This window comes from Cheilinus undulatus, linkage group 18 (genome assembly GCF_018320785.1).
Source record: "Cheilinus undulatus linkage group 18, ASM1832078v1, whole genome shotgun sequence".
NCBI classification, from domain to species: Eukaryota; Metazoa; Chordata; class Actinopteri; order Labriformes; family Labridae; genus Cheilinus; species Cheilinus undulatus.
In genome coordinates, this window is record NC_054882.1 from 23,883,290 (window position 1) to 23,910,140 (window position 26,851).

General features: G+C 39.5%; 2 protein-coding genes across 2 annotated transcripts in view; one reads left to right on the forward strand and one right to left on the reverse strand.

Annotated features, from left to right (window-relative positions):
• Nucleotides 1-13: 13 nt before the first annotated feature.
• tdrd9 (tudor domain containing 9) overlaps nucleotides 14-26,851 on the reverse strand; it is a 28,999-nt gene continuing 2,161 nt past the window's right edge. Inside the window, exons 2-35 of the mRNA XM_041813452.1 lie at nucleotides 20,754-20,815; nucleotides 20,574-20,641; nucleotides 19,923-20,144; nucleotides 17,763-17,885; nucleotides 17,452-17,532; nucleotides 17,190-17,354; nucleotides 17,004-17,104; nucleotides 16,807-16,926; nucleotides 16,582-16,666; nucleotides 16,450-16,507; nucleotides 16,242-16,346; nucleotides 15,003-15,100; nucleotides 14,799-14,930; nucleotides 13,962-14,124; nucleotides 13,793-13,856; nucleotides 13,254-13,317; nucleotides 13,115-13,159; nucleotides 12,783-12,836; nucleotides 12,248-12,364; nucleotides 11,978-12,085; nucleotides 11,710-11,810; nucleotides 11,449-11,619; nucleotides 10,767-10,878; nucleotides 10,439-10,654; nucleotides 8,257-8,346; nucleotides 7,910-8,167; nucleotides 4,545-4,712; nucleotides 3,919-3,992; nucleotides 3,724-3,833; nucleotides 1,782-1,878; nucleotides 1,549-1,687; nucleotides 1,121-1,239; nucleotides 959-1,031; nucleotides 14-377 (exon numbers count right to left, since the gene is read on the reverse strand). Of these exons, the coding sequence (XP_041669386.1) occupies nucleotides 279-377; nucleotides 959-1,031; nucleotides 1,121-1,239; nucleotides 1,549-1,687; nucleotides 1,782-1,878; nucleotides 3,724-3,833; nucleotides 3,919-3,992; nucleotides 4,545-4,712; nucleotides 7,910-8,167; nucleotides 8,257-8,346; nucleotides 10,439-10,654; nucleotides 10,767-10,878; nucleotides 11,449-11,619; nucleotides 11,710-11,810; nucleotides 11,978-12,085; nucleotides 12,248-12,364; nucleotides 12,783-12,836; nucleotides 13,115-13,159; nucleotides 13,254-13,317; nucleotides 13,793-13,856; nucleotides 13,962-14,124; nucleotides 14,799-14,930; nucleotides 15,003-15,100; nucleotides 16,242-16,346; nucleotides 16,450-16,507; nucleotides 16,582-16,666; nucleotides 16,807-16,926; nucleotides 17,004-17,104; nucleotides 17,190-17,354; nucleotides 17,452-17,532; nucleotides 17,763-17,885; nucleotides 19,923-20,144; nucleotides 20,574-20,641; nucleotides 20,754-20,815 (3,862 nt within the window). The 3' untranslated portion in view covers nucleotides 14-278. The remainder of the gene's footprint in view (nucleotides 378-958; nucleotides 1,032-1,120; nucleotides 1,240-1,548; nucleotides 1,688-1,781; nucleotides 1,879-3,723; nucleotides 3,834-3,918; nucleotides 3,993-4,544; nucleotides 4,713-7,909; nucleotides 8,168-8,256; nucleotides 8,347-10,438; nucleotides 10,655-10,766; nucleotides 10,879-11,448; nucleotides 11,620-11,709; nucleotides 11,811-11,977; nucleotides 12,086-12,247; nucleotides 12,365-12,782; nucleotides 12,837-13,114; nucleotides 13,160-13,253; nucleotides 13,318-13,792; nucleotides 13,857-13,961; nucleotides 14,125-14,798; nucleotides 14,931-15,002; nucleotides 15,101-16,241; nucleotides 16,347-16,449; nucleotides 16,508-16,581; nucleotides 16,667-16,806; nucleotides 16,927-17,003; nucleotides 17,105-17,189; nucleotides 17,355-17,451; nucleotides 17,533-17,762; nucleotides 17,886-19,922; nucleotides 20,145-20,573; nucleotides 20,642-20,753; nucleotides 20,816-26,851) is intronic.
• Nucleotides 21,842-23,951, forward strand: rd3l (RD3 like). Its single transcript, XM_041813453.1, has 3 exons — nucleotides 21,842-21,932; nucleotides 22,688-23,029; nucleotides 23,585-23,951. The coding sequence occupies exons 2-3, from the start codon at nucleotides 22,716-22,718 to the stop codon at nucleotides 23,949-23,951; spliced, it is 681 nt and encodes a 226-aa protein (XP_041669387.1). The 5' UTR covers nucleotides 21,842-21,932; nucleotides 22,688-22,715.

Consider the following 26,851-nt stretch of genomic DNA (forward strand, 5'->3'; position numbering starts at 1 on the left):
TTGACAAGCCTCATCTGTTGCAAACAACTATTTTTAATGGCCCACTGCTCAAGTGCTGCAGCAACTGATTTGAACAGGAAATAACAACTCTAGTGACTGTTGAAAATAATTTTTAAAAAAGGATTTAGGGGCACTCCTCAAAGCATCAGCTTTGTCTCGACTAAAACTTTATCCCTTTGAATAAAATAAAATTAAAATCTTACCAAAATTCTTACAGTAAAATAACACTGTCAGTATTTTAAACTAAACAAAAGTTCAAAAACAACTAATGATTTTCTTTAGCTGCTAAGAAGGATGACAGGGTGCAGCTGGAAAAGAACACCTCTTGTCTTTGCACTGCCAGGCTCAACATTGTCCATCTTCAGAGCAGGATCCACCTGCACACAAACATTGTAGAGATACTGGGATTCTGTGTATATGCAGAGTCTTAAAAGTGTTAATAGATGACAATATTTTCTTAAACATTGCAGATGTTTTCATGTTTTATATTTGTCAAAACAAGTTTTGTAGGCTAGTTTTTCTGCCTTTACATTCAGTTTTAAGTACAAGTGTAATTCTGATGGAGCACCACCAGATCCAAAGTCAGTCTGCACATGTTCAGGCCCACTAAGCTATCAGTGCATCCTCAGAATTCTGCGACATCCCTTGCTAATAAGTTAACTATGCTATCAAGTGATGTCTGTTAATGTTAGCACTGTTAGCCTTTAAAAAAGCTTTATTTGCCTACAATAACAAAAAACCTCTTTGCATTTTCTTAACTAAGTTGTAAAATCGGATTACTTGCACAAAACATGCACACACGTGTCACAATGTATAGAGTCTTAAAATATATCAAGAGGGTCTTGAAAAAGTTTTTTAAATGTATTAAATTTGATGCTAGATTTTCTGTATGATACCTGAAGATTATGCACATAAACACTACAAAATACAACACGAAGGAGCCCTATTAGGTACATACCTGATTCCATTTCCCCATTTTCTCATAATACATTTGGGTGACAGCTTCCCTTGGAGGTGACTTGGTGAAAAGCCTTCATGACACAATAAATACAAAGTCAGTATTTTCTCCCAGAATGCTTTAAATATTTAGACCTCTTGTCTGTGAATCTATGTATCTGACCTGATCAGGCGGTCTCTGCAGTCCTCCTGCAGCTGGGCGACCCTGTCGGGTCCCAGATGTTTAGTGCCAGAAGACCCTCCACATACCAGGCGGTTCACAGCCACTCGCAGGGCATTTATCTGAAAAGAAGAAAGAAAGAAAAAGAAAAGACAATTCAGGAATTATCAATAACATGAGACAGAATGCTTGATTATATAAGACTGGCATGAGAGCACTGCAGTAACTAATGCAGGGTTGTAGATCACTTGCATAGCAGAGCATCACAGTATCATAGTAGCTGTGGATATTTGGACTGACTTGAAAATTAGAAAGAGGTAAAAGGTTGAAAATAACAGTTAAAAAGAAGTAAATCACTTGGTAAAAGCTGCTGCATATAATAAGAAAGGATTTCAAAGCTACGTGACTGCCAACTCCACCTCTGTCCCTACCTCAGTGATGTCTTCAACGTCAAACTTGAAGTCAAAGGCGAGCTCGATGTCATGCTCAGGTAGGATGGCCTCCTGTGTTTGACCGTTCCAGCCCAAGCCACATAGTGCACCAGTGTAGCGAGTCCTCTCTTCATCAGTGCTACAACAAAAAGGGGGGGAGAAAGAGTTTAACATTTCATCTGAATTATTCTGCCTTTAAGGCGTGCATTTTAAAGTCTGGGTGTCTCACTGACCGTAACTCCATAATAGGTGTGAAGAGCATGGTGATGAGTGAAGGCAGTCCAGGGATGTCTGGCATGATGGATGTCTGTCTCAGTAAGATCCGTGTCCCTGCAACCAAAAAATAATGTTTAAACTTTGCAATAAATGAGGAAGAGAAACATAAGCCAAAAATATGCTGTCCTGGAAGACTACTGTAGTCCAGTATTTATGCACGCTATTAACATACCCATACCGGGTCATTAGTCTGTAAGATGCACCTCTATGCTGACAACCTAGCTGCTAGCTCCTAACTTTTTCTGTTTGGTGCTGAACAGAAAGTCCACCTGCACAATTTATCGCAATGTCAGGCTGTGCAATTACATAATCACATAAAAGTGTGCAATTATTTTTGTATTAAGTAGTACTTCAAAGGTTTACAAAAAGACCCGCTGAAAGGGCTTTCAAAGTACAAATTACAAGAGTGCCTTACAGTAGCTTTATTTATTTATTTATTTTTTAAGTAAAACATTCAATTTTTTTAGAAAATATTTAGTTATTTTAAAAGGGGTACTGTTTTGAAATACACAAGTCATAACTATCCTAATTCTTTGCTTTTCTTGATAACCAAGAAAAATAGAGTCATGATACTGTTTATGTATAACAACATGGCCAGGTATAAATGCTAACATGCAATATAACCAATCAAGCAGCGCCACTGTGCAACATTTCTTCAATCTGATTGAAACCATGGTGAACTAAATCAATAAAACACTAGAAAAGCACTCGGAGAGCGCAGACCTTCACCATTAGCCTTACCTCCTAATAGTAAGGAATCCTTTAAAAAATTCCTGGATCCAGATCACTCCCAAAATCTAATCAGTTCTTCCTTACGCCATTCCTGACATCTCCTGAAAATTTCATCAAAATCCGCCCATAACTTTTTGAGTTATGTTGCTAACAAACTAACAAACCAACCAACCCTGCAGATCACATAAACTCCTTGGTGGAGGTGAAAATGCACTAACTTGTAAAAATAAAGATCTCTGTATAGCATTAACTCATCAACAAAGGGGGCAGTAGCGGCATCCAATTGTTTTTGTTAATGGTTGTACACCAGCAGCGTTTTTCTCCAGAGTGAGAGTCAGTTTAACCTAACTGATGTTCCCCTTTGTTTACCCCTCCATGATTATTTTCAGTCTAGTTTTTGGTAAGCTCGGTGGAGTCACCAACTTTGCCTGTGTTAAAAACAAATGCCTCCGTCACTGCACACCTCCTCTCATCCCACACTGTGTGGCAGAGATTTCATTCTTCTCTCTCCAGCCTGTGACTCTGCATTTCTTTGTTTTCTTTTTCTTTATTTCAACATGAATCAACATGATGTACTGCATCTTTTTCCTACTGTGATGTTTTTTCTACTGTTTACTCAAATTAAAATGAAATCTCAGCGGTACAAACTTGTCCTGCAGCAGAAAAACACAGGACATGCAGGTCTTCAGGAGGACGCTCCGTCCGCACACGGCTGAAGGGGGATGTGCAGTAAGAGTAGTTTAATCCTGATTAGGAAGGAGGTTCAGAGAAAGTTTGTGCATGGATATAAATTGGAATAACAATTAACACTTAAAATGAAATATTCTGAATGGGCAGTTGAGATTTTTGTGGGTCAGAATCTTCTGAGTGGTGTAAACTTGCGAACTAATATAACCGAGACAGTGACTTCTGAAAATCAACACCTCCACTGTATCTGAGCAGATTACTACATGATAAAAATAAAAAAATAGCAACATAAAAAAGACTAAATGCTACGTGGAAGGAGTGTAACTGCAGTACTTTTTTAGTTTTTTTGGTGGTAGAATCACTTTACATGTATTCATTGATTTATTGTTAATTCAGAAATATTAACATGTGCAGTTTAAAGCTGTTTGCATATGAATAAATCTGTCTTATATTTTTATAACAACATATATTATCTAGTACCTGTAGAGTTGACTGATACACTCCCAGCCACCAGCATCCTCTGATGTTTGTAGTGTGGGTTTTCATTCAGGGCCAAGGAGTTCATGCTGCACTTCTCGATGCAGACTGTCCTGAAGGAGGAAACACTCTTAAGTAGATGAGGCTGGGTATTCTTATTCTTAAAGCTTGATTTTCACTTGTGTAGGTAATGCTTACTTGTAGTAGGTTTTGTGGCTCAAGCTATGAAAGTTTATCTTATAGGGACTGTTAGGTCCTTGAAGATGAACCTGCTGTTTATAAAGAGGGATGGAGTTAGACAAAAGACATATTTATGCGGTCACTGTGAGTCAGTCAGCTTCAGTCACCCCATCATCATTGTTCTGTTATCAGACACAATGGGTGGGACTTTGTATGAACATGAGGCACAACAAGTGAGCCACTGATGTGGCTCCATCTACTGGACAGTTAGAGGGCAACAAACGGTACAAATGAGACACCATTCTCCACATGATATCAAAATGTGAGAAGCTCAGACATGTGAAATTTATTTCCCTTTAGGTAGAAAAAAAAAACCCAAACCCATTTTGGTTCCAAGGTCTTCTATAACTGAAACAGTTTACAAAACAAGAAGAAACTATTTAGTTGAAAGTATATCTGAATCCAGACAGCAATTAATAAAATGAGAGAAAAACAAAGTATCCAGAATCTGTGGTTGTTACAGTCAGTCCAAATGAAATGACTGGATGGCTTACCTGCCTGTTTTTTTTATTTGTTAGTCATTTATTTCACATTTTTTCTGATTTATAATGCAAAAGAGTTGTGTAAGCTGCAGGGTCTCTTACCTTTCCCCTTGAAATGGGCGGGCGGTTCTTGGAGAAGTGGTCAAGCAGACTGTCAATGAGCTCCTTCTCCTCCTTCTTGCGATCTTCCCAGGAGCTACTAGCAGAGTTCGGAACATGCGTACCTGCCTCCATGTCTTTGTACAGGGACGTCAGTGCCTCATGGCTCATCTGAGAAGATACACCAAATAAGACATTAAGAATAGAATATGCACATGGTTTTTTGGTATAGATCTTCCTGAATGGAGCTAAGATAATTTACAACAAATCAGATTTTCAAATGGGTTTTTGTAGATGTTAATAGTCTAACTCAATCTAAATGCCTGACCATCTGCGAAAATGATTCATGCCCCAATGGTTGTATCACAAAGCAAGGTTAGAAGGAAAGCCTCTCTTTTCACCTGGCCAGATCACCATTGTAACTTCCTCTAAGAGCATAACGTGGTCGGTATCAGGTTATGCTGAGTTATATATCTAAAAATTGATTGTAAGGTGTTGTCATTTTCATCAGCTGTTATTTAGAAATGTTCAAAGCCAGTACTGTAAATCTCTCGTTTAAGGACTATATTTATGGAAACATTTAAGTTAATGCCACAGAATGAAACTGTGCTGTCACAGTGACACTAGCTCCCCCACATTTTAACGTGTTTATATTCACATGTTTCATTTTTGCAGATTATCTCCACAGTAAAAGATAGACCAGGGCACAGCATTTCTAGAAACCAACATTAAATGTTTGGTCATAATATCCCGAAAAGCTTCATTTAAAACAACATGTAATGTAATAATAAAACTGATCAGTCTTAAAAGAGCTATCATCCATAGACCATTTATCACATCATTGTGAACTGAATAAACTCAGTAAATTAATTAGACTTTGACATAGGTGACTTTTACATTATTTTATGAACTTTTCATGGAGTGAAAAGTTGTTACACCTAAAAACAGCTCATTATTACACTGCTGAAATTGTTTGTCATGGCATAACCGTTACACTAAGTGAAATTTTCATTACATTAGAAACAAACAAAAAGTACCAACAGCAGGACTATTCAATTAGTTTGTATTTAAGGTCAGTTCCTGAAAAAGGATCCTATATGCAGGGCCGGAGAGATACTGCATGAAATACAGTATCTGTAATAATTTTTAAAGCTACCATCAAGCAATCAGACTGTTTTGGATCGTCTGTAACAACCTCCTCAGTTGATAAAAGCATACATGCCTTGACGGTCTTTGCAGTTGCAGAAGACTTCTTTTTGCTTAAAATCCAAGCCCAAGACCAGAGTGCACTGAGACCACGACAAGATCAATAATTTTGGGGGTCCAGACCGAGTCAAGACTGAGACCAAGACAAGTCGAGACCAAGACAAGACTAAGGCCATAAAAATTTATTTAAAAAATCATCACAAGCTTGATCATTAAATAAGGGTTCTCTTTAATTTTAGTTTGCTTTTAAATAAACCTGACAAGAAAAACACAAGGTGCAAGCCTGCAACTCTGTTTAAAGTCAAAATCTCAAATCTTTGCAAATCCGTTCAACTAACTTCCTGTCAAAAATAAATCCTTGTATGCATTAAAAATCCAACAACAAGTCCAGGATGGTTTAAATATTGGAAAATTAGATGTTTATCTAGATTTGTCACGTGAATAAGACCTAAATTACATGTCAAGAGTCATTTCTGACTAGACATAAGATGGACTGGTTTGTTAAGATCTGAGTTTTTGCAGGTGTCTGACACATAAGGAACTTGAATAGATTTTCAAGGAGGCATAATGATCACTGACCTACTGGCAGCTGGTGTCAAATTACAACATTAATTAATCAGGAAAAGTTCAACTGAAAATAACATCATATAACAAGCCTGAACAAAATTCATCAACAAAATACTCAAAAATCAGAGCTCACCACTTTGAGTAAAAAAGAAGCTATTTTTTTGTTTTAGTTAGAGCGTCTCCTTATTATCACATTAATAATGTCGAAGAATGGCACAACAGTTGTGGCCTTCACCTGTCTTGATGGAAAATCCTGAGTCCGGCCAGTCTGAGACCGAGACAAGACTAAGTAAGAATTCTCTCGATTCTGAGAAAGAACAAAGGCATTTAAAACATGGTCTTGAGGCTGGTTTTGAGACTGTTCTTGAGTACTACAACACTAACACGAATAGTGATGCTTATTTAGCTCACTCTTGTTCTGTACAAGCCCCCAAAATGACAAATCTTTGCTCCTAACGTGAAGGCTGCCCCAAAATCATCTCAGAGCAAAAATTGGAGCCAAATAGAGTCAAAATTAGCACGAGTTATCTTAAAGGTTGTATTCCTTGCACAAAAATATGCATTAATTGAAGAGTAAGCACATAGGCCTTACACAAAAAGACAAAAACACACACTTCTTCATCCATTCAGTTAAAGCAACTATTCTCTGCAACTGCTTTTTTTTTTTTAAGTTAAAAGTATTTTTTTCTGGTTTATTGGCTTCTGTGTTTGCAAAAAAAACGGGTGCCAAAATATGAGTGAGACTCTGGAGTAAAGGGCAGTGCATGTGTCAGCCACGAATAGGAAATACGGGATCAACAAGAACAACAGCAACTTTGTGCAAACAAATTGGGAAATAAATGTGACTGATCATCATCCAAATATAACAGACTAACATTATTTATTAAAAAATAAAACTTGTGTGGATCATCTTTAAGCATGAGTAGTCTACTTAAAGGACCAATGAAAATGACCTTTGGGGCCTGACTCAGCCCCAGGGCCTCCAATTGAATATCCTGCACCTACAGTTTTTTGGATGGCTGAATCAACATATTAATTACTGCATAAAATTACCAAAGTAATTCAGAGAAAGATTATAACCAGTTTTATGAAACCCAATATCTCTAACTGAGATTAAAGTCTAGATGAACAAGCTTTGTGGTATGCTCCTCTGATTACTTTTGGCGCAAAGCAATGCAGATCACCTTCATGTAATAAAACAACCTTGTAAAGAGAAAGTTCAATAGGAAACCCAATGTAAGAGTAAAAAAGTGAACCCACACTGTCTAAACTCAAAGTTTAACACACAAATTGTTGGACTGACAGGAATCTAAAGGTATGCTCTGAATGATGGGCTTGATATTATGGATAATGTGATGCTGTGGATTCTATCCTGAGAAAACTCTGGAATTAAGTGTGAATGATTTAAATTGGAGCTGACAACAGCAGCTGCCCTCTTTGAGGACAACTTTAATAAAACACCTCTCCAGTATGCGAAAAGCAGGTTGTGGTGTTAAAACGACACATTATGGTGAGTAATCACTTCAAGTAGGACAGGTTATAACTGAACTATTTCTGCATAGTCACAGTCTAATGCACAAAAGTGTGACAACTACCTTAGAATCAAAGCTTTCTTCAGTCTTCACAGCATGTCCTTCTTCCACCAAGATGTCCAACACGCTGGTGTTGCTTGTTTCCGTGCTGATGAGCAGCTCCACACGCATGACATCGTGGAGAATGGAGTACAGGGACACAAGAAGTGAGCGACCCTTCACCAGCGTGATGAAACGATTGCGGGCTCGGCTGCTCCACTGGTTCCCCAGGATGATGGACCCGGCTGAAGGACGCATTTCAATAACTTGGAACTCTTGAGCCTAAGACCAGACAGAGTATTAACGTTATATATCTATATACCCATGATTTAGCGTGGTGCAGTATGGAAGTCAAGCATAGTATATGCCACCTGGAATGGGTGAGACAGGACTTCAGCAGGGATTTCTCTGAGGCTGCTGATGGCAACAACTGATGTGTTGCCAAAGTCCAAGAAGAAGACCTAGAGAACAACAACAGAGATTGTCAATTGGGGGGGGGGGGGGTGCTGTACCTTATGTTTGTGGGTTGAGAATTGGAAAAAAAAAAAAAAAAAGGGTAAAACATAAAACCCTGGCTGACACACCAGATGGACTCATACCCCTTTCATGAATATATTTGACATTCATCCAACAGTACGCATCTGCAGGCTCCCATAGAAAATGTTTGGGAATGGCAGGACTTTTCAGGAAATCTCCCCCTCCCCTCCAGCTTTTCTTTTATTGCATCTCATTGGTTAAAAGTCGTACACACCGACACACACACACAGTGAGGACAAAATATCCTCCCTTTATTCTGTGGTCTTTGTGCAGGTAGGGAACTCATCGCTACAGGAAATGCACAAAAACATCTTCTTTGCAACCATTGAAGTCACAAGCATAGAACATCCAGTTCTTTCAAAATAAAACACAATGCACAGACTCCTGATTGTAAATCATCACTATATCAACATTACGTCTCATCCTGCAGCAAGAGCAAAGGGTCACCAAGAGGTCAGTGGGTCACAGAACTACAACGGCACCATTGACAAGGAAAAGTTAACTTTTGAGGATATTTAGTCAAAGAATTTTGCATAAAAACACAGATCCTTTAAGCAAACATTAACCTTTGAACTTCCTAATGTACTCACTCAATGGCGGAAGCAATATTATCATGGACTTATACCGGAAAGGACGATAAATTAACCCTCAATGGTAAAATAGTCTGCTGTTGACATACTGTTCCTGTTTGAACTCGCAGTTCTCTCGTGGTCCTTTTCCTGCTGATCAGGACTGCGCGCCGCGGTGCTGCGTTCTAAACTTGCTTCCAGTGGGCGAGGTCGCTCACCATCGGTCAGAGCAAACCCACGGCTCTTTGGTGCACGGTGCACGCTGTATATGGAAATCGGAGGTAAGTCCGAGCTAAATGCTCCACTAGCAAGCCTTGTATCGAAGCATTCATACAACAAGAAACCCTTCCCCTCATCACATTCTCATGCTGAGGCAGGTCGACAGAAGAGCAAAAACATCTTTCACAACATGAAAAGCTTTAAGGGTCGTTCTTATTCTTTATTTCATACAGAAAGGTGGGCTAGTTGTAGTAAAACCAACGCAGAGCTAAAGCTGTATGTAATGTGTTTCGAGTAGGAGGTAGCCATTACCAACAGCTTTCAGTACAACTGAACCCAACTCTGTATGGTATGACTCTAAAGTAGTATCACTCACTCAGTCACTCACTATGTCAGACGCAGACAGACCCATCTGTAGGGCTGACCTCAGGGGTCAGCCAAAAAAAAAGGTAACATATAACATTTAAAAGGGGCATATTTTGCTCTTTTAACACAATTTTATATTGTTCTCAGAGGTCCCCAAAACATGGCTGTGAAGTTTGTTGCTAAAAAAACACTCAAGTATAGGATTTTTGTAGGTCTAAAAAGTCCTCTGTTTCAGCCCTGCTAAGAATGAGCCATTTCTGTGTCTTTAAATGTTAATAAGCTCTCTGATTCCCCCTGAACCACACCCCTCTCAGGAAGTGGATGTGGCATTTTTAATGTTACAATGTTACAGACACTTTTATCCTAAGTTAAGGACATGACTGGGATTTGAACTATCAATCTCCCAGACCAAAGTCAGCAGGGTAACCTACTGAGCTATCCAGCATCTCAGCTGGCAACTGAGAGGAAGATCAGCAGAGTAGCGTGAACTTTCTTCCAAGAGGGGAGGGCCAACCAAACCTGGGGGCGGTGCTTACTCCCCATATGAGGTCATGAGGGTAAAGTCTGAGAACGGCTTGGTTCTGGTATTTGAAAAGATTGTGGACAGGCCAGGGGCACATATCTTTGATAGAAAAGCCTGAAAAAATGATTTTTGCATAATATGTTCCCTTTGAATTACTATTCAGCTAAAATAAGCTATTTTCAATGTACATTTAACACATAATTTGCTGACTTTTCCAATCCGTAATAAACTTATAGGAGAGTGTTTCAGGGTAAGGGCTCTGAGATTAAGTAAAAGAGATTTAATATGATGTTGCTCTACATCTTACCCCGAAGCATAAAGTGTATGAGCAATGTTTACCTCAACTGAGTTTCCACGAATGTGCAGTATTTTGGCGCGGTAATACATGCACTGCTCATTGGGCTCAGCATAAGGAGCCAGACACAGCAGGTTGGGGTAGAGGGACACAGTCACTGGTTGCAGTGTATGCATGTTAATATCTGCAGTCAGTCTGCGCTGCTTTTCTAAGCTGGCTTCATCTGCCTGGAAGCCCCAGAAATTTCCCACCTCCAGCACCTGCAACAGAGATCAGTTAATGGAGGATTCATAACTTTAAAATCATCAGTCATTTAGGGGAAACAAAGATAACTCAAGGTCTAAAAGACTAGGTTAGTTTTTAAGGACTCACCTTTGTGATGTTGATCACAAAAAAGCGGTGAGGGGGCAGCTTGTCTGGCTTAATGGTGCTGCTCACAACTCCCACAGGGGAGACAGTCTGGCTCTGGAGGTCAACATTCACCCTGCAGAGAGACCGCACACCACAAGCAGGACTTTAACAGTAATAGCACATTCATTCTGTCCTCCTTTACTGCACGATTAATACTAAAAACTGTATTCATGCTGCTTTAATGTTAAAAGTCATAATGTCACATCATTTTAACGACAAGACAGAGCTAAAATATCAGTGTTACAGGGTAGTAATCAGTTAGAGCAGCCTTCCTTGTATAAATAATTATGTACCAAGTCACCCATGTTCTTGTCTCCCAGATGGAGCAGGAAGAAGCTGGTGTGGTCTCAAACTAAAAGGAGAGACATACACTGAGTGCCAGAACGTCAGATTAAATTAAGACTCTGTTCAGGAGCGATGACCAGTGCAGCCAATGACGCAGGGGAGTCCACTTTGTAGAGAGACAGTCTGATGTGAGCTTTTAAGCCCCCAAAAGACCAAAGAAGAACATTTGTGCACTTAGGAATAGTATTAGTTCTCTAACTGAGAAAGTGTAACACCTTTTTTAATTACTGTTGCACTGATATTTTTCTTAGACAGTGAAGAACTAGTTATATCCAAAATGTGTGAAAAAAAACTGTACCTTGAATATTTCATGTGCGTTATGCTTCTGTTCCCAGCACACATTTCTATCTGGTCAATGGGGTGGACAGACATCTCCAAAGGAGCTTTCTGCTGCGCCATGAAGAGGGCAAGGGACACCTCAGGTAGCACCCCTGAGTCCTGGGACGTCTTGTAGAACTCCACGTAAGCTCTAAGAAAAAAAAAACATTCCGAGTATGCAAATTTACCGATAAATGTTCTTTACTTTAAATAAGTATTTTATCTCAGTGGTTTTTAGTACCTGGAGCTGTCAAAGGAAATGGTTTTGACCTGTCCACACAGGCGGAACAGAGACTGCAGCTGCTTGTAATAGAGGAAACTGTAAGGAGGGAGGTTCCTCACCTGAAAGCAGCATGTAAGTCCTGTTTTATTTTACCTGTACTTTACTCTCCATGCAAAAAAAGTCAATGATATTTAATCATGCAATTGTCAGAGCAGCACAAAGGTTTTGATGGTTATTAGACACCGGATGATAACCATTTCTTTGGCTCCAGTACAATAAGCCATACCATCACTGTTGTTCTGGGGTTGAAACCACTCATCTCTCTGGAGGCCAGTTTTTCATCCAGTTCCCCCTGGAAAAAGTAGTTGGGGTAGTAGGCACCAGCAATGACCACCTAAGACAGAAAGGGTGCTGTAACAAACTCAGTCTTTTCAGCACCTGAGTGTTTTTTACAGTGATTACTGGGTCTGAAGTATACAGCCTGTAGCCTCTACTGGACTGGGGAAATCATGTATATAAATGTGTTGTGCATAAAAAATATACGACTGAATCTCACCTGAAGAATGAACTTCTGTCTGTGTGTACTGGTGAAATCCAGGGGTTGCATGTTCTCTTGCACATGCATGTTGAACTGGGCTACTCGTTTCTTCAGGTCTTCGTACAGCTCTGCAACCTGAACAGTGAGTTAATGGTGAAGAGGTCTGAGCCACAGTACTTTACAAACAGTTCAGGGGATTATGTGAAAAATTACATTCATATTTTTTAATCTTTGAGAAAAGAATCACCAAATGGCGATAAAGCAAGAATATGCTTTTAGTACAAATAAATCAAATATAAATCTTCCAAAATAATGAAAGCAAACTTTAATTCAATGTATTAGAACTGAATAGGAACTTGAAAAACCTGCCAGGTTAATCGTTCAACTGCTACTACAAACTGACAGTTTTATATGGATTAAAGCTTAAGGAAAGCCCCTTTCACACATGACTTCAAACTGTAAGAACAATGCCCATTGTCCACTACAAGACTTGGATGCTTGTAATGTGGCTTGATGAATTACTGTGACCGAGCTCTCTGCTTCATCTTTGTACCTCTCTGATTCTCTTGATCTGAATGAAGTTCTCCTTTCCCCAGTCCAACTCGTCCTGAGAGGAGGAAGCAGAAAAGACAAATAAAATATCACACTTCAACATAAAAACACAGAATATAATACTGTTCTGAACAATATAAAAATAACATTCATTCATCTACACAAGTACAAATTTAGCAATAAAACCTTGAAGATATATAATAAAGCCTTGTAGAGGATAATACTGTAAATAACTGCAGAAGCAGGGTGGTATATTTTCAACCTGTAAGAAATAAACTCTGCTTTTTTTGTGTTTTTTTCAGTAATCTCATGTTTGGATGTTGTTTTGTTCACCTTGGGGTGCCTCAGCTGTCCTTTCTTTTTGGCAGAGTGCCAAGCCTAACAGCAGGAGACAATAAGTCAGGCCTACAGGCAGTTATGTAAATCAGTTAAACAACATTACTTGCTGTTGACTTGGCATCACACACATTACCTTGAAGGCATTGACAAAAGATATGCAGTCACTCGGTGTGCCTTGGGCAAAAGCCAACTTGCTCCTGAAAAGAAAACAAAAAACATTCCATGCAAAAAGAAATGTAGAAGACAGTGAACCAAATAAAACCAAAATAGCCTGATTAAACACGTCACAGGCTGGCAAACTCAGCTGTGTAGGCATCTATGTGGGCGCTGCCAAGAAAAAAATTTGCTTTTTGCCAGAATATTCAAATACTGATGCGTAACACTAGATATAAAGAAAGCAGTGCATAGACAGATCAGCATGCACTGATAGAGAGTTTAAAGACATTGTTACTGACAACACTGTTTATGATTGCTTTGTTTTATTACTTTTCAGAAATAGTATTTCTACAGAAACCTTCATCAATGTGTATCAATGATCAATAGAGAGATCTGGGTTTCATTAATGACATGGTAAAGTCCCAAATATATTGTGGCACTTTGTGGGACACAAAATTGATCTATACTGACAGCCTGTTAGTCAGTGAATGAGTGTAGCAGCTGGATGTGACTCACCTGTGGCCAGCAAGCTGCTGCATGGATGGAATAGCAAAGAAACTCTTCAGAGAATGTGAGGCAGCTGAGAAAAAGAGAATGCGTTATTCAACTTTATTAAAACCTCTCATAAAAACATGCACTTAAACAATACTCAAATTCATTCTATGTAAGTAAAATAAAGACTGACCAATGATGAGGCATTCATCCAGACATCCAAACACGTGGCCCAGGACAATCAGCTTCCCCAGGTATAGGTCAACAGGCAGGTGAGCAAGCACATGGCCCAGGAACGTTAGCTCACCATCCTCATTTTGACCATTGCCATCACTTTTTGCAGAAAGTGCACCCATCTACAAAAAAAATCAGCTTAACTCATGTCAAGAGGCTTTATTTAATGTTTAAACTCCAACTCCAAAAAGCTTGATTAAAAGCAACATTTAAGTTTTTCTCCATGGTTTGGTGATTTGAAAAAGCTTACCTTTCTTCTAATTTAGCTGTTTTATATCTCTGAACTTTTGCTAATAAAATCCTTCAGCTCTTAAACTCTTTGCCTTTGAAAATCTGCCTTGACTTGGATTAAGCAGAATTGTCAAGGAGGCAATCTTCAAAGCAGTAACCTCTATTATAAATGAAAATGTACCATACTTGTCTGGGTGTTGTCCATTTCTATGTACTAAAACTACATTTTTACAAAAAAATTAAAATTTATGGTAAAGCACTCTGAACCTCCATTAAAGAAAGAGAATAAAATTAAAATGTATGATTACTCAGTAATGGGAAGAAAACACACTTTATGTGCATGCATAAAATATACAATAGTGCATTGCTCTCACTCACTGCAGTCACCTAAAACAGTGGAAAATGCTACCGCAGGCTGAAACAAAGCTCTTTTTACACAGCTACTGGTCTAATGCTTTGTGACAGAGCTGGGTGGTCAGCTGCTCTCTCAAGTATGTCATCACATCCAAATATTCATTTGTGCTTGTCTAGACAATAATGGCTCTCTCAATTTGCACTTAAATACCTCTTTGAGTTGAAGAACTGTTCTCACTATGTCACCAAGGTTTGGAGGAGAAAGCGCTGTGGAGAGGAGGGAGCGGGGATCGCCCATATCCAGTAGCTTCACCTTCAACAAGATAGTGGCCAACGGGGAGAGCTGAGAGGAAGACAGACAATATGTGATTGATTATTAAATTTAGATCAAAGCAGCTGAATAATGTTTTCTTACCAGCATCTCAGGGATCATGTACTCCGGGATTTCATTGCTCCAGAACTCTTTAGTGACAAGACGGTAACAGTAGCCCTTGGACACTCGACCTGCCCTGCCTGAGAGAGAAGAAAATAAAGAGTACTGTAATAAACTATAAAACTTTAAGATGTCAGAAATGAAAAAGCATCACTTAAGTAGATAAACTATACAGACAAAAGTATTTGGCAACACCTATTAATTATTGAATTCAGGTGTGTCAATCAGACCCGTTGCCACAGGTGCATAAAATCAAGCATCTAGCCATGCAGTCTCCATTTGCAAACATTTGTGATGAAGACCATGTACAATTACAGAGCAAGGACAATGACTGCCAAGGTGCATGGTGTGTAAAAGTTGCCAATGCTCTGCTGATTCCATAGCGGAAGAGTTCTGAAACTCAACTGGCATTAATGTAAGCATAAAAACTGTGCAGAGGGAGCTTCATGGACTGGGTTTCCATGGCTGAGCAGCTGCATGCAAGCCTCACATCACCAATTTCAATGCCAAGCGTCAGATGTAGAGGTGTAAAAGCACACCCACAATGGACTGTGGAGCTGTGGCAATGTGTTCTGTTGAGTGACCAATCACACTCTTCAGCCAGTAGAACATTACCTGCCTGACTGCATTGTGACAACTGTGAAATTTGATGGAGGAGGTAATGGTATGGTGCTGTTTTTCAGCGTTTGGACAAGGACCCCTTATCTCCAGTGAAGGCCAATCTTAAAGCTTTATCATACCCAGGCATTTTGTACAATGTTATGTTTCCAACTTTGTAGCAGCAGTTTGGGGAAGGCCCTTTTCTATTCCAACATGACTGTGCCCCAGTGCACAAAGCAAGGACTGTAAAGACATGGTTTGATGCATTCAGTGTGTAAGAACTTGACTGGCCCATACAGAGCCCTGACCTCAACCCCACTGAGCATCTTTGGGATGAACTGGAATGGAGACTGAGAGCCAGGCCTTCTTGTCCAACATCAGAGCCTGATCTCATAAATGCTCTATAGAATGAATGGGCACAAAACTCCCACAAAAACAATCAAAAATCATGTGGAAAGCCTTCCAGGAAGAGTTTGGGCTGTTATAGCTGCAAAAGGGGACAACTCACCTTCAAGTACATGCATTTCAATACAATGTCATTACAGTCCCTGTTGGTGTAATGGTCAGGCAGCTGAATGCTTTTGTCCATATAGTGTAGGTTCTGTACAGTAAGTATTGTACCTCTACGCTGGTTGCAGTTGGTTTTTGAAGCCCAGGTGAGACGCAGAGACTGGTAGTTAGTGTCTTGGTCACAGACCATGTGACGGGCCAGGCAGAAGTCAATAACTATGATGTCAGAAGGAGTCAGTATCAATTACCTTTAATAAAAATCACCTGTTAAGCAGTAACCTAAAGCAAGGTTGAAGTAAAAAATAATAAAAGGCCACACCATATTTGACGTCTGGAACAGTCACCGAACTCTCAGCAATGTTGGTGGAAAGGATGACCTGTAAAGATGAGGAGCCATTAATGCAGCAGCCAGTGAGGACACTTACGGAAGAACAAAATGAGTGGTTTTTACCTTCCTGTACCCAGGAACAGGGCACAAAAACACACCGTTCTGCTCCTCCAGCGTAACAGTGGAGTGGAGAGGATAAACCTGCAACCTAAAGAAAAAAAAAAGAGAATTCTGTTGGATTAATCTCGAACATTCCTAAGAAATAAATAGTAAACTGATGGCTACGAATTTAAGAGACCCTAATGCTCCTCATGCTAAAAGAAAAAGAGGAAAGCTAAAAAATCTTACCGTTTGTGGACCAGCTTGGCCAAAGCCTCCTGCATGTAGCTTATTTCATACAAACCAGGAAGGAAAACAAGGACACTGCCACGTTCTGATGAAGTCACGCCACCAACTTTCTCTATTCTGCTGCTCACACAAAAACACACAAAACTTAGTTTTTATGTCAGCCCACCTGCTGTGGGAGCTAAAAACAAAAGTCTTACTTCGGATCTTTGCTCTCCATCTCATCAAAGCTCTGAATGAGACTGATGGCAAGGTTGTACATCTCCACTGGAATGTGAGGGTCATCTGGGTGTGTCTCAACCTGATAAAGACACAAAAAACTCAAATTAACAATTTGGCTTCCATACAAAGTAATGACAGCAGTAACAGACACAGTATCCTCTTACCCTGCTTGGAAACATATGGTGGAGGTCATCCAGATAAAACTCCTCGATACCATAGGGTGCTCCCTCCACTTCAAACACATAGGCCGGGTTCATCTTGCCAAGAATGGGGGTACCAAAGTACTCAGCGAACTGTCTGCAGTTAATTGTGGCTGACATGAGGATGATCTACAAATATGTAAGACAATGACAACTGACAGTTAACAGAGGCATAAGGAGGGCAGAGGAGAACAGAGGTGGGAATTCCACATGATCTTGAAATTACTTTGACATAACGAGAGTTGGAATGAAGAAGTTTTCTCAAAACCAGCAGGAGGAAGTCCATCTCCTCAGTCCGCTCATGAACCTGCACAAAGGCAGAACAGCCAAGAATCATTAATAAGATTATAACCTGAAACTAAACTGCAGCATGATAATGCTAGTGGAGCAATGGCAAACCCATAAAACATTGAACACACTACACTGAATTAGTAAAACAAACCAAAATTAAAAATAAAGTGAGCACTATGGAACTTCATTGTCATGATTGAAAGTAACAGTTTATGATGTATGTGCATCAAAGTGATGTCCATTCACCTCATCTACAAATATGTGCGAGTACTCTGTGAGGCACTTTGCTGAAACCAGTTTTTGCAGAAGTACTCCTGTGGTCATATAGATCAGCCGAGTGTGCTCAGTAGCCATCTTCTCCAATCCAACCTGAAATACAAAATAACAAAGATGTGTTCATGAATCTACAGCATACATGGTTTTAATTTTGAGCCTGAATAATAGTTTCTAACATTTTTGGAAATCTCACTGTGAACATCTTGGACACTGCAATTTTACTCCATTCTTCTTTGCAAAACTGCTCAAGCCTGGTCAGGCTGCATGCGGATCGGACAAGGAACAGCACTTTTCAAGTCCAGCCGCAAATTCTCTATAGGATTGAGGTCTGGGCTTTGACTCAGCCACACACAGAAGCATTTATCTGTAGCTTTCACTGTATGTTCCAGGTCATTTTCTTGCTGGAGGGATGGTGTGTTTGTGGTGGTGTGCCGTGTTTGGTGTCTGGCAAACAAAATGTCTGCTTTGGTGGCTAAAAAGTAACAGTTTGGTCTCATCAGACTTGACCATGGAGTCTCCCACGCGCCTTTTGGTGAACTCCAGTCAATATTTAACGCGAGTTTTGTTCAAAAATGGCTTTCTTTTTGTCACTCTCCCCTAAAGCTTTGACTGGTGAAGAACCTGGGCCTCGGCTGCTGAAGCTTGTAACTCCTTCAGAGTAGTCATAGGTGTCTTGGTGGTGTCTCTGCTGAGTTTCCTTCTTGCACGGTCACTCAGACTGTGAGGACAGCCTGATCTAGGCAGATTTATACAAGTTTTATATTCCTTCCATTTCTTGATGATGGATTTAACTAAACTCCAAGGGATGTTCAGTGCCTTTTGGTATCCAACTCCTGACTTAAACTTTTCAATAATCTTTCTGAGTTGTTTGGAGTGTTCTTTTGTCTTCATGGTGTAATGATAGCCAGGAATACTGATTAAACAATGACCAGACCTTCCAGACACAGGTGTCTTTGTACTACTATCACTTGAGACAGATTCTCTGCACTCAGTTGATCCCAATTTATCTAACTGTGAGACTACTGGCACCAATTGTCTGGACCTCTGTTGAATTAGGTCAGTCACTTTAAAGGGGTGAATATTTATGCAGTCACTTATTTTACATTACGTGTTTTTATGTAATCAACATTACTGTGTAGAAATCTGTTCTCACTTTGACAAAGCGTCTTTTTATCTTTGTTTTTGTAGTAAAAAAGCCAAATTATATTGACCATGATTGATTTATAAAATCAATAAAAGGGTAAAATATCCAAGGGGTCAAATACTTTTTATAGGTGCTGTATCCCACAGTGTCTATATTTCTTTTCTTATGATTTTGATATAGTTTTTCAAGCTCTCTTGTCTTCTAAAAAAGTTATTCCATGCAGAAAACACTAACATTATGAGGTTTTTTTGGGTTACTTTACAAAACATTTTGTTGATTAATGCATTCAACAGAGGATAGGTATACAGAGAAAGAGAACGAGAGAAAACACAAAAATGCAGCTTGGGGCAAGATGCTGTGGGAAATGAGAGGGGAGAAAAGTAGGTGTGTGGATGTGAGTGGGTAAAGACAACTATCTGAAGGGAAGCAAGGTAAGCACTTTTAAGCAGATTGTTAGAAAATGCACTATCATCTTAATGTTACTTAGAAGGTAGAATTAAAACATTGAAAAATATCAACTTAAGTTTGGGTCATGGATTATGATCAGTACTTTGAATTTTCCTCCACCACAGGCACACAAATTCTGTGGTAAAAACCAATATCTCTCACTAACAGTATCTGTTTATCTCTGCTCCTGCTCTCAGTGACATCCCACTTAACTCCAGAGGTCTGCACTGAGCGGAGGAGATAACAGTTATTATTAGTCATGTTGTTTCAGAGCTCTCTAAAACAAAGCCAGACATTCTTGCAAAAAGACACACATGCATGCAAACACTGTTAAACCTTGAGAGACGAGCATAGTCCTGTTACTACCGACTCAGTTCTCATTAGTGTAATAATGCAGTATGACTTCAGTATCAGCTGTTTCTTGCTTCTATTTCTGCTTTGCATTTATAATGTTCAGAATTCTATCATATACATGATGCCTTAAATGTCTCAGTTGAACACCTCAATATAATCCTGGTGCCTCTAAATATTGCACTAACCTGATATCCCACCAGACTACCCAGGGTACACTTTCGCTGTGTGGCAACCCAGCGTGCAATACTCATCGCTCCGATTTTGCGTGGCTGGGTGACCACAATGTTGCATGGGGCATTCTTCTCACTGTAATGGTCCAAGATGTACTGTGGCAGCTGGGTGGTCTTTCCACTGCCTGTGGCTCCTCGAATGATCACTACAGAGTTGTTTTCTATAAGAGAAACCAGCTGGGGACATGCACACAAACACACAAAACAGAAGGAGGAGCAGAAATGTGTGCACCGTTATAACTCCTTTTAGGCTTTGCAACATGTAATAAAAAAATAATACAAACAAAAAATACCAAATTCAATTATGAAATTATAAACTAACTGATCTGTATCAACAGCCAGCATATTATTGTGCATGTACAATACCACCAGAAAATTTTAGACCAGTGATTTTAAAGATAGCATCTGTCTGTGATGTTTAATAACTCGCTGGCAAAAAGTAAAAGCTTAAGTGCAAAAGTTTCCTGAGGTCGTGATGGTAATTTCCGTTGCTAACACAACTAAAAGAAAAAAAGCACTTCAGAAGAACAAGAGTGCTCTTGTAAACAATCAGACTGTGTAGTGAAGTCTATGAGGTGTATTTGGTGTGTGGATAGTGCATTTTACCTCCTGCCTGTTTTTGGTTATGGGCAAGGTCGGGTACTCATAGCTTGCAAGTGGAGGAGGAGCAGTACCTAAAGATGAAGAATGAAATGCAAGAAACAGACAGTGCATTTAGGGAAGGATCCAGTAAGTGAAACTATGAGAGTTATAAAGTAAATTTTAAAAATTCAGTTTGATACTCACTCTTTGCAGTCTCTCCAAGGTTTGCATCCTTTAGGCTGCCTTCATCAGGAACCTTAACGGGGCTAAAACAAAATTCAAGCATCTTAAAGCACTTTTTGGAAGACTTAACAACTTAAACATTATAGTAAAGTCAGGACCTGCATAATCTTTGAAACAAAAGGATTGTAATTTGGTAAAATAAATAAATAAAAACAAAACTTGACAAAAACATGAAGCACAATGTTTGCACAAGAAACACAAAATTGCCAAATACAAATGTTGTTGTCCGTGGCTGCAACAAGGGTCTAGCTGCTCTAATGTTCTGCCTTTCAGCTAAGGACATTTTTGATTGCCTTAACTCTGGTGTTCTCTTGCTTCCAAACAGATGTATTACAAGATGCACCATAAATATAATGGTGTTTGTCAGCTGTCATCACATTAGCTATGTTTGGAGAAGCTAATGATGGCCACTGAAGCATTTTATCTTCTTTGACATACAAGACACTTGACAATATCATAGTCAGCATAGATTGCACCATGATGGTAAACAACAAACTTTTCTTTGAGCAAGACTGAGAGTGTCATTTAACATTTAATTCAAAGACAAGTCCACAGTTGTCGATCACTGCTACATTACTTGTTGCTCTGGGTCTCTGCCTCCTGTTTAGATCCACCGGGCCAAACCTGCATTAGCCTGCAGAGCATTCCCAGTTATCCCCATCTCTCATCTCTTGAGCGGAGGATTTTTTTCCCAACAGCAGGCAAAATCCTGACAGCACAAAGCAAAACTCAAAAACAACACACCCACGGCTCATGCACGCACACACACTCTCGCCCTCATCCTTTCTCTCCAGTGTGCACATCTCCTGCAAGCTACAAAAGCAGCTGACCTTACACTGAAGCTTGCATACTGCACAGAGAAGAGTGGGGTGAAGGGAGAAGAGAGGTGACAGCTCTTAGTTAGCAGTGTGACTAACGCTCCTGGAAAATAGCCTGCATGACAGGAGCAGTGGGAGGAACAAAAGGACAAGACAGTAACTACAACACAGAGGAAATATCTCTCCAACAAACTGGATACTGACGGACTACTGCAGACACACCAGTTATGTGCTCAATCTGACACCAAATGAAGGAATGAAGTTCACACGGACTGAGACATAATTTCTGAAAAATTCCACATCAGTGGTGCAGTTTTTACCAGTAAGTATGGATCTTTTCTTTCACTTTCAGCCGGATGTTAGGGAGCTTAATTTTGCACATGCTGTTTTAAGGTTTGGTTATAGTTTGACATGTTTGACAAGGAAATTAAATATTCAGATGCAAAGCCAGATTTACAGTTTGTCTAGTAAGGCAGACCTCTAACTCAGCAAGTAGTGGAAGGGACCTTATCCCATCAGTAAACTGTTGAATCCATCAGTGTGGAGGAGAGAGCCAAATACACACACCTGTGACATTGTTTTAGCTGAGTTTGACTTGAATTACAGACAATCAGAGCAACCATCTGACAAGAGGTCAGCCCAGTAGCAAAGTGATCATCTATCACTGTCACATGTATATGTGTAGTAATAAATATTAGGCCTAAAAGGTTGTGTAGCTAATAAAACTCAGCATGACCACTATGAGAACTGAGGTTTCACTTTTGTGACGCACTTTCGTAGGGGTCTTTGAAGCTGAAAATTTGTCCCAGTTTTCAGTGAAAGTGCATTTTTACAGCGGCTCTTCTTTTCTGATCACCATCAGCAGGAGCTTAAACACTTTCTTTTCCCCTTTTTTAAAAGCCATGTCAATCTTAGCATGTTTCATTGCCTTGTCAAATACAGACATGTCGGTTGAAGGTGCGACTTAAAAGAGAGCGCTTGATATAAAGTGACAAGTATTCCTACATGTTCAAATGAGTCTGAGCAGCATAGAGAGCCAATAATTTCTTCATGATTAAGAATATCTTTGTTTGTCAGTTTTTCAGGACTATCTGCTGTGACTGCCATGCCTCTGTTCAGCTGGATGAAATGGTCCAATGAAACAAAAGCACAGGTCGAGGATGAAGCTTCACCTCTGAAGACCTCTGGGTCTGTTCCCAGCCGCATGTTGATCAGAGAGCTGCTGTGGCATGTGGAGGAACGTGAACGGCTGACGAGAGAGCTAGAGCGGGAGAGCAGGCTGGCCCACAGTGCCCTGGGTCTTCGCTGGTTCCAGAAGTACCCCAGGTTACGGACACTCATCCCCACATCAGATCTCCATCAGCTGGAATTCCTGTGTGCCCAGATCCCTCCTGTCCATGCAGCCACTGTGCTCTCCAGGTATTTGTTATAGCAGCCGTGCTGTGCTCCATCCACGCATTAACATGCTGTCAACTGTGGCTAGCTGCTACAGCATCAACACAGAGCCTGACAGCAGGCGAACCAGAGAGAACCCAAAGGGAAAGGGAGGCAGGGCGAGCTGCCAAGAAAGCCATTATGTGTTAGTGTCACAAAGTCGATGTAGGGTGTGAAGGTGAAGGGTAGCCTGTAAGGCTGAGTCAAGCCAGACTGCTGGGGTTTTCATCATCTCTGTAGTCATAATGATATAAAAAATGTTCTTCTACATGGTTAAGCAGAGTGACCTACTTACTTTATTTACCATAAAACTCACTGCTGGGTCATGACTTACACAACCAAATAGCCAATGAATAACATAGTTAGTAAGACATTTCTATACAGGGGGCATAAAAAGAGCATACAAGTGGCTTTTTAAGGGTTTCATTTTGCATCATAGGAAACTGCTAATTGTAAATGCGTGATGCTGACATTGCGTTAATGTAAATCCTTACCTCAAAAAGTGTTTAATTAAAATCTATCTGTGGCCTCCTTTCACAGGTTTCGTGAGGTGCTTGCCACCAACAACATACGGCCCTGGGAACTGGCATCTGTCTTCAAGCAGGTGCTGAGAGACTTTCTGAGTCAAAAGCAGCACTATGACAAAGGCGACCTCTCAGTGCAACCAGCACAGCTTCGACCAATGGAAGCTTGGACCAGCCGCTACAAAATGAAGCAGGGCTTTGTCACACCAACGGTCCCAAACTGTGGAGAACAACGAAGGGAGGAGATCCCCACAGTATCGGGGTACGTGGATTGGGCCATGCGGCACTCCAGCTCATATTCAGGATTCAGCAGAGACTGGGACCTTCCTTATTTCTACCCAGTTCCTCTCAGGACCACAGGAGCGTACAGCACGACACTGTGAGAGGACACACTGTGCAAAACACTGTTGCTTTGTTCGTAACATCATGAATAACAAAATCCACAGCACGGATACAAATGCAAAAATTTCATTATTGGTATTTATTTTTAGGGAAATCATAGTTTGTGACCAAATAAGATGGCAACTTTAGAATATGTCGAGTTTTGTAAATACCACAGACATGTTTTAATCTACTGTTTTTAATTCCTTGTTGGTTTACCAACAACTTTTCTGTAGTCTATGGGGAAAACCATCAGTATGGCATTTTGGACATTATATTCAGTATTCGGGGTTGACTGTAAGGTAGTAGGCATGAATCATAAGGGCAAATAGGTATCCAACAGTGTGGAAAATAAGCACAACATTATGATTTCATATTGAGAGGCTGATAAGAAAATCAACTGTAAATGGCTGGTAGACTTATAAAACATAGGCCACACTTGCAAAACTTAAAAAACTCTTGAAAACCTCCTGAATTTACCAGGATCAGCATCACAAGTGGATGCAAAAACAGCTGACTTTTTCACCCTGGATTTTCTCTGCTAGCCCTCCAGCATTTTCCCCATGTCACTCTCTTCCCTGGCTTGACAAGCAAACTGCAGGAAAACTAAGCGACAAGTGTGAACAAGCAAATCTGCAAAATTTCTGGGCAAGCTGGCCTGAAACTGTAGAGAAAGATTTTCAACAAAATTTGAGGGTTGCATGAGTGAAAAGGACTATAAAAAGTTTAACCTCATCCCGGTCATAGCCTTTGTCTTGTGAATCTTTCAAGTGAAGTCATGTTTGCTTTTGTCACATTCAATCTGCTGAAAATGTCAATGAATTTTTGAGCAGTCAAACCAAAGATTTTTGTTTCTTTCTGTGATTGTTAAGTCCTTGAGAAGTTTTAAAATTTAATGTCAAGCTATGATAATTAAAACAATACATTTTGTTTCTTAAATTATGTTTGCCTTATCTCTTTTCCAATTTCCCCCGATAGGGGATCAATAAAAGTTTATCTTATCTTCTCATCCATGACCTGGATTTGACAGAGAGGCAAACCTCACCTTGTAAAGGTTGATGAAATTATTCAGAACCTTGTCTAGACACAAGTCTAGCCTGTGTATTTTATTTAGGAAAGTCCCATATTTTAACAACATTTTACAAATGTAAATGATTACCATAACAGCACTTAGAGGAAATAGCAAGGTCACCTAACAACCATAAAAAAGTACATTTTCTTTTCTTTAGGTCTTCCTGTGAGAAGGAAATGAGATTGCAATTACAGTGTATCTAAATCTTTGCTACAATCTAAAAACCTTCATGCATCATGGATTTTTATTTTAGCCACCCAGCAAGCTTATCCACAGAATATTAAGTTTTTAGATAGAGAGCAGTTTTATAAATGAACAGTATGACTTATTATCCTGTTTTCCTGTGTGTTTATGCTGTCAAGCCATGCCAGTTTTTCTCTATCAGTGTGACATACGGCAGAGATTATAGTTTATTCAAGTTTCTGTCAAGGAGACTGACCAAGACAAAAATGTTAATGCTTTACTGTTGGACATCCAAAATGTCCAGTATCTGAATGTGAAATGAAAAGCAATGTCAGTTTTTTCATCATTTTTTTTAACTAATTTAACAATTGGTAATGCATTAATATTATATTATATAGTTTGATAGTCTAGTTAATTAAGTATGTTTAAGGTAATAAAAGTAATGGTAAAATGGCAGGGTGTTTTCATTGACTAAAAGTAGACAAAATGTTTTTGAGTTTTTAATCTACTAAATTTAGACAATTTTTAAAATGACTTAAATCTGACTAAAACTATTGAATATTTCAGTGTTTCAATGTCTTCGTAACTAAATTTAGCATAGGCGGGTTATTTTACATAAACTTGCACTTTAAAGGTTGCAAAATGCCAAAAAAGGAAACTTTGTTTAACATCGAAGCTCATTATCTAATTGCACCATCTCTCTCTCAATTTCAGTTTCAATTCCAATTTGCTTTATTGTCATGAACAGATCTGTTACTGCCAAAGTAGTGTAAAAAATTTTTTTAAATGGCATTAAATATATATACATAATAAAAATTTAAATATTAAATAATTCCACAATTAATTGATGTATAATGAAAAAAAAATATGATTAATTGGATATAACAATAAGACTGTATGCTTTCTGTAGTTAATAGTCAATGAATAGAATAAATAAAATTCACTGAATGGTTGTCCCTCAGGCTATGACAGGATCGGATCTACAGGTACATCTCAAAAAATTTGAATATCATGAAAAAGTTCAATATTTTTGTCACTCATTTCAGAAAGTGAAACCCATATATTATTTTGACTCATTACACATAGAGTGAAATATTTCAAGCCTTTATTTCTTGTTGATGATTATGGCTTACAGATAATGAAAACCCAAAATTCAGTGTCTCGGAAAATTACAGTATTTCATAAGATCAATAAAAAAAGGATATTTTAAACAGAAATGTCAGGCTTCTGAAAGTATGTTCATTTCTATGCACTCAATACTTGGTTGGGCCTCCTTTTGCATGAATTACTGCATCAATGTGGCGTGGCATGGAGGCGATCAGCCTGTGGCACTGCTCAGGTGTAATGGAAGCCCAGGTTGCTTTGATAGCAGCCTTCAGGTCATCTGCATTTTGGTGTCTGGTGTCTCTCATCTTCCCCTTGACAATACCCCATAGATTCTCTTTGGGGTTCAGGTCAGGCCAATTTGCTGGCCAGTCAAGCACAGTAACACCATGGTCACTGAATCAGCTTTTGGTACCTTTGGCAGTGTGGGCAGGTTCCAAGTCCTGCTGGAAAATGAAATCAGCATCTCCATAAAGCTTGTCAGCAGAAGGAAGCATGAAGTGCTTTAAAATGTCCTGGTAGATGGCTGCGTTGACTGTGGAC

Coding starts and splice junctions, on each gene's coding strand:
- rd3l (XM_041813453.1), top strand. CDS start 22,716: ATGCCTCTGTTCAGCTGGATGAAATGGTCCAATGAAACAAAAGCACAG. Junction 23,030..23,584: donor GCAGCCACTGTGCTCTCCAG/GTATTTGTTATA, acceptor CTCCTTTCACAG/GTTTCGTGAGGTGCTTGCCA.